Source organism: Sycon ciliatum, chromosome 1 (genome assembly GCF_964019385.1).
Source record: "Sycon ciliatum chromosome 1, ocSycCili1.1, whole genome shotgun sequence".
NCBI classification, from domain to species: Eukaryota; Metazoa; Porifera; class Calcarea; order Leucosolenida; family Sycettidae; genus Sycon; species Sycon ciliatum.
In genome coordinates this window covers 81,485,048-81,492,247 of record NC_088643.1, presented here as the reverse complement: position 1 = coordinate 81,492,247, position 7,200 = coordinate 81,485,048, and the positions used below count along the sequence as shown (strand labels likewise).

The 7,200-nt window shown below is 48.6% G+C and overlaps 1 protein-coding gene across 1 annotated transcript; it reads left to right on the top strand.

Annotated features, from left to right (window-relative positions):
• The first annotated feature begins 5,153 nt into the window (after window positions 1-5,153).
• LOC135808030 (uncharacterized) lies at window positions 5,154-5,822 on the top strand. Its single transcript, XM_065321268.1, has one exon. The coding sequence runs from the start codon at window positions 5,154-5,156 to the stop codon at window positions 5,820-5,822; it is 669 nt and encodes a 222-aa protein (XP_065177340.1).
• Window positions 5,823-7,200: the final 1,378 nt, after the last annotated feature.

Genomic DNA, 7,200 nt, shown 5'->3' with positions numbered 1-7,200 from the left:
TCCACCACCCACCCGCCCAGCCCCACATGCAAAGGTGTACCGTCACCTTCTTGCTCAGGACTGGCTCTCTGCTACTGATGCACTTTGAATCTGCTCGCCAACGCTTTCCCTGTTCTTATGAGTGTTCAGCTGCTTACCTTATAACCCTGCTGCCATCATCACCAATATTCTGATTCTCATGCACATATCCCAGAACCTGCTATCCTTCGCAGCCCCCATCACCAAGAGCACTGTGCTCTTCTATCTCCCAGCTCTCTCTCTATCTCTCTCTCTCTCTCTCTCTCTCTCTCTCTCTCTCTCTCTCTCTCTCTCTCTCTCTCTCTCTCTCTCTCTCTCTCTCTCTCTCTCTCTCTCTCTCTCTCTCTCTCTCTCTCTCTCTCTCTCTCTCTCTCTCTCTCTCTCGCTCGCTCTCTCTCTCGCTCTCTCTCTCTCTCTCTCTCTCTCTCTCTCTCTCTCTCTCTCTCTCTCTCTCTCTCTCTCTCTCTCTCTCTCTCTCTCTCTCTCTCGCGCGCGCTCTCTCTCGCGCTCTCTCGCTCTCTCTCGCTCTCTCTCGCTCTCTCTCTCTCTCTCTCTCTCTCTCTCTCTCTCTCTCTCTCTCTCTCTCTCTCTCTCTCTCTCTCTCTCTCTCTCTCTTTCTTTCTTCTCTTCTTCTTCCCCCCCCCCATCTCCCGATAATTATTAGCCCCCGTTTTCTTTCGACGCGTTTGCTGTGCAGTGAAGCCGAGACCCTAGGACGCTAGGTCGGTGGAGCACATCAGACCCCGTCACGATCACCACGTCCACGATTCATGCCTGCGATGCTGCACCGCTGCTTTGCATGTCATGATTGGAACCGGAAGCTGTGGCCTTAGTAAAAAAAAAAAAAAAAAAAAAAAAAAAAACACGGTTCACAATATTCTTCATGTTTGCGACATCTGCATCCTCGACCTCATGCACGTGACCTAGCCTGGGTGCACGTACGTGCAGTGTACGTGCATAGTACTACTTGTGCGCCAGGCCTGCAGGGTAGGCAAAGCCCGATTTTGCCGGGGTAATGTCGATATTTTGCCGCAAAATTTTGCTTGCTCATCGTCGATATTTTGCTTTCATTTTGCCAGGTCACTCGATATTTTGCTCCAAGACAAGGCCAAACTTGGGTCACGTGTAGGAAAACTGACCGAAAGTGGGTCACGTGTTGGCAAAATGAGAAAAAAATGAGTCACGTGTTCGCAAAAATGTACGAAAATGAGTCACATGCACCGTATGTGTAAAATCTCCCAACTTCCAGCGAACATACCGATATTTTGCTCCGTTTTGCCAGCAAATTCTCTCGTCAAAATTCTTCGATATTTTGCCAGCAGAATTGCTAGCAAAATCGGGCTATGTCTACTGCAGGGTCGAAGCTGTAACTCCATTTGTGTATCTGTATAGAGATCGACCTCCGGAAGACAATCGGTCAGCGCATTGTAGCCGTGGGTATGGGGGTGTTGCCGTACTTGTCCGTTCGGACTCCTTTCCGTACGTCTCCCCTCGTGCCGACCTTCAACGCCCTGGCTGCGAGTCTGTGTGGCTTGAACTTGGCTCCCCCTCTACTCAATCTCAGAATCCCATCTTACTATGCTGCATGTATCGACCACCCTCACAGAGCACAATGCAATTGTCGTACTTTTGTGACATGTTTGTTGAGGCATTACAGTCAGTCTGTTTAGATTCTTATGATCTGTTAGTGACTGGCGATTTCAACGCCCACAACTCAAGCTGGTGTCCCACCGATTCTACCTCGAAGGCTGGTGATCTCCTTAGCACAGTATTTTCTGCTCTTGGGCTCCACCAGATGGTTGACTTCCCCACTCATTCCTCGCCTAATGGCTCTGTTTCGTGTCTGGACTTGGTGATCACCAACCGACCACGCCTCGTGCGCTCAATTGATCAAGCACCTCCCTTGGGTATGTCTGACCATATACAGATTGTTTGCACTTTATGTTACGCCCCTATTTCGAACTACTTCCCCAACTCTTCCACTGGTCCTCCCTCTTCACTGTATCGCTTCAAACAAGTACCTTCGCACCTTTGGCAATTAATCAACGCTGATTTAGCTGGCTACAACTGGTCCTCTCTGAACTCGTACACTGATGTTAATGACGCACTTCATCACTTTGATTGTGAGCTCCAGTCCGCCTTCCGTCGTCACCTCACCTCATTCGGAGCCACCCACACTGTGACATCTCCACGACCCCGCATGCAATCTCCACCATGGGTTACTGCTGAGCTCAGGTCTGCTGTAAAACGCAAGCGTGATCTATACAGTGTGTACAAAAAATATCCGACAGCAGTAAATCATGCAGCTTAATATAACCGACAAAGGAATGCTGTAAAGCACCTGTCTCGGCAAGCACATCGTCAATATATACGCTCCATCCAAGCATCACTAACGTCACCGAATCGACCTACACTCTTTCAGTTTGTGCGAGCACAGCGGCACACTTCCGGCCGTGTCATGCCCCAAACGATGATAGCATCCGACGGTACGGTCGCCACGTCCCCCAAGAGCATAGCTGATGTTCTGAACACTCAGTTCACCTCATTTGGGCTACCTGATGATCCTTTGTGGCGCATTCCCCCTTTGTCCCAGTCGCCTTTCATATCTGTTCCGTTCCGTACAATCACTGTCACTACGTTTCAAGTTCGGAAATATCTGAAGCGCCTGAAATGTGGAAAGTCTCCCGGCTCAGATGGGATCCCGAATGAAGTGCTGCAGTCTCTTGCACCATCAATAGCCTATCCTCTCGCCATTATTTTTAATATGTCATTTCGAACTGGTACATTCCCACAGGATTGGAAATCCGCCATCGTGACACCGCTTTACAAGAATAAAGGCTCCCGTGCTTGCCCGGCAAACTACCGCCCCATCTCTCTGCTGCGCACAGTTTCCAAACTTTGTGAGCGTATTGTATTCGATTCCCTCTACCTGCACATCGCTCCGGCTCTCTCACCAGCTCAGTCGGGATTCTGCCGTGGTGACTCAACTCAATACCAGGTGACTCGACTTGTCCAAGACATAGCGACAAAGAGGAACTGTGGGGAGCATGTGGGAATGGTGTTTTTCGACTTGGCTAAGGCATTCGACACCGTTTGGCATCGTGGCTTACTTGCCAAGTTGGAGGTCACCTTCCGGGTGGAGGATGCTGCCTTGCGTTGGATATCCTCGTATCTGTCTGCTCGTTCTCAGGCTGTTCGCTTGTCTTATTTCTTGTCTGATCCCCTCCCTGTAACGTCTGGAGTGCCCCAAGGTTCCATTCTGGGTCCTTTGTTATTCTTGCTTTACGTTAATGACCTACCTTCAGTTGTCCCCGATGTTAGTTTGTATGCGGATGACACTGGCCTGATCTGTTCTGATTCCTCCCCTGCACAATTACTCCTTACCATGCAGCATCGCATCAACAGCACTGTCATGTGGATGCAAACGTGGAAACTCCAGCCCAATTTAGACAAGACAGAAGCCATGTATATTTCTTCATCCCCTCCTGATCAACCATTATACTTCCCTGACTCGACTATGCCTATCCGTGTTGTTACTCAGCACAAACATCTAGGTGTGATGTTTGACCGCAAACTCTCTTGGGCTGCACATGTCAACTGTGTATGCAAGCGAACCAGTTCAGCATTAGGGGTACTACAACCACATTGCACTCATTTGCCCATCCAGTGTAAACTATTATTTTATCAGTGCTATATTCTCCCTATATTCGACTATTGCGATACCGCTTGGTGTGGCCTTTCTGACACAACTCTGAACCAATTAGAAGTCCACCATAGATTTATACTTAAAATTCTTTACAACAAGGATCGATGTTTTCCTTCGGATGCCCTTTATCGACTTGCACACACTTCTCCTCTCTCCGTTCGTCATAAGCACCATCTCTGTACACTGGTTCATAAAATATTTCTTCATAAAACCCCTTCACACATGATGAAGTACAATAACGACAAGCTCAACCCGTAACGCGCTCATCCTGCCTCTTGTTAAGTCAGCCCAGTATCTAAAGTCCCCTTTGTTTTCCGGCTACTCTCATTGGTTATCATTACCATACGGTCTGAAAACTTGTTCTTCTATTGGTCAGTTTAAAGATCTACTATCACAACTGAACTAGACGCAATAATTATCATCGAAGAACATTCTCGAATACCTGGGTGATGCACGAATTTTGATAGTGCTCACTTCCGTTAATCGTTTTTCTTTGTAATTTTCCATTCATTTTCTGCTCTAACTCATATTTGCTTTGTTTTCCTAGCTTACTATTGCCGTGGCTGGCTCAACGCCCTTGTCTCAGGGGATTCTGTCCCTGCATTAGCTATGCTTGTCACATGCTATGAGATTGTGTCTAATAATAATAATAATAATAAGTATGTTGTGTCGCATGTCGCAAAAGTTGAACTTTCTTCAACTTCTGCGACAGGTGCATTGCGACAGCTTGCGACAGCTCGCGACAGGCAGTTTCTTGTCGCAACTGTCGCAGATCGCGTGTCGCGTCGCAGAAAGTTGTATTGTGAATCGGGCTCAGCACCACTACCATACAGCAATCAGAATGAGAAACAAGATGCTTGTACGCCGATGGCGTCCTACTACACAACACACGCCCGTGCTCACCCTCACCCACACAATCACTCATTCAGCAGCACTAAGCAGCACCAACAGCCACACCAACAGGCAACTGAACAGCCACACCAACTGAACAGCCACACCAACTGAACAGCACACCAACTGAACAGCCACACCGACTGAACAGCCGCACCAACAGCCGCACCAACAACCGCACCAACAACCGCCAGCCGCCCCAACAGCCACACCAACAACACCAACCACACAAGGAAGATAAGGGCTGTTGTTGGTGGTCAGACCTCCTCGCACTTCCCAATCCAAGCCGGTGTGCCGCAAGGCAGTATATTCGGATCAACGCTCTTCCTTATCTATGTCAACGACATCTCTGACTGTGTCTCCCCAGAATGCCAGCTAGCGTCGTATGCAGACGACACAACACTGTACTGCCTGATCCGTGCCGATGACGTTTCCCCCGCCACTTTAAAGTTTAAACTCACTGCAAGCCTCCCTCGATGAGCTCCAAGCTTGGGGATCGAGATGGAAGGTCCAGTTTGAGCCGACAAAGTGCCAAGGAATGTCGATGAGCAGACGATCAACATCAATACCCCTCCCACCCTCTTCTCTCAGCTTCGATGGTACCGTGATCAGAGAGGAAACCGATGTTAAGCTTCTCGGTGTGACCTTCGACCGCAAACTGCTGTTCCGCAACCATCTCCACCAGGTTGCAGCCAGATCCAGCCAGCGCCTTGGCTTCTTCAGGAAGGTGTGCCCAGTACTCGACCGCAACGGCTGCCTCAGCGTATACAAAGGCTTCATCCGCCCAACCATGGAATATACTCCCCTAGTCTGGCAAGGCGCAGCCCGGTCCAACCTGGCGAAGCTTGACCACATTCAGGAACGGTGTATGCGCAGCATTGGCGCTGGGGCCATGTTCCCAAGCTTATCAGTGCGTCGGCAAGTGTCGGGACTGTGCTACCTTTTCAAGCTGCACTACATTTCCGGTCTGTCTCAGCTGACAGACATGCTGCCACCTGCTGCCCCTGAGCCCGCCCGCCCCAGAACCCGCCACCAACATCAAGTGAAACACTCCCATGCCTTCCAGTTGTCAAACCCCCTCCCCGCCACAAGTCCTGACATCCTACACCGATCCTTCCCGTTCGGCCTACTCACAACATGGAATGCTCTACCCTCTGCCATCCTGAACGCTCCCCCATCCAAGGCAGCGCTGCAACGCTTCAAGTAGCAGTTTACAAGTACCTCCTCGAGCAAACTTGTGGGACTGCCGTCGACGTGTACACCACAGACAGCATACTATTACTAGCTGATGGCCTAACTCTTTCTTCTTTAAACAATCGACGAGGAGACAATAGTCGTAAAATGGCAATAAATAAGATAAATTGTACACTCATAACAACAGCAAAAATGAAGAAAGTCAAGTTCCATAACGTTTTCTTGTGACTGTCATCAGTTTTTATGTGACGGCGTTCCACTGATGACAGTCACAAGAAAACGTTATGGAACTTGACTTTCTTCATCTTTCTTCTTTCTTTCTTTTTTAACCTCCTGGTGCGCGTTGTGTGCAAGGATACCGAGACCTTTGGTCGGAGGAGTCCACAACGCCCCACCTACGCAGCTGCACTAGTGGATAGTAGTCAGCCCCCGACTCAGTAGTTTGTTGTTTTGTTTTTTGTTTTTTTTACTTGAAACCACGCACCCAATTCGTAAAAGAAGAAAGAAGCAGGAAATGACAAAACAACAGACTAACAAGACATTGACTGAATGGGGCTGCAAATGCAACGCAGCGGTGGTGATGGGGTGCTGCAGGCTCCGCCGACCAACATCTGCGCCTACTTCACGCATCAGAAAATCGGGAGAAGAAGAGAAACAAAAAAAGATTGAAATGTTTGTTCTGTCAACCCTCAACTTCTGTATTCTAGTTGTGTCTTCGTTCTCCGGACTCCCTGCATGCACTGTGACTTTGTTATCTTTCTTGTTATTATTTTTTGTCTCGAGCCGGGTTTGTGTTCTTTGCAAAAAATAAAAAATAATAAACACCAGCGACAGCAGGTGCAACACTGGTATTATTGGGGGGTTATGGGCAACAGCTGCAACAGCTGCTACTCCCTGTACGACTACGAGAGCTCGTTACGTAGTCTACTGGTCTGGGCCGCTCTGTCCGCAGTCGACTAGTCGTCACTTCGACCTCGCACGTACCTGTCGACCTCGTCCAGGCTGAGGCTCGTCTGGCTCGACCAGGGAGTCGTAAAGTGAAATATGTATTTTGCGACTCCCTACATGTATACAGTAGCTCTGACTATTATTATCCGACGTGTATTTACCACCATCATTGCCAGGTGTGTATCTACCACTATAGTATAATATAATCAAGAGTTCATAACCCCGGGTTATGAACTCTTGATATTACATAATTGTACTACTTGTAGTGTACTGATGATGTCAAACACTCCTACTACATGTAGTAGATCTACGAGTCGAGTACGAATCGTAGAGCGAGTGTACGAGACACAGCAAGCAACTATTACTTTTGTTGACACGTACGTGAAACCACAGCCTTTGCGGTTTCCCGCACTTGAAAATGACGAAAATCGGATGTAGTCGTG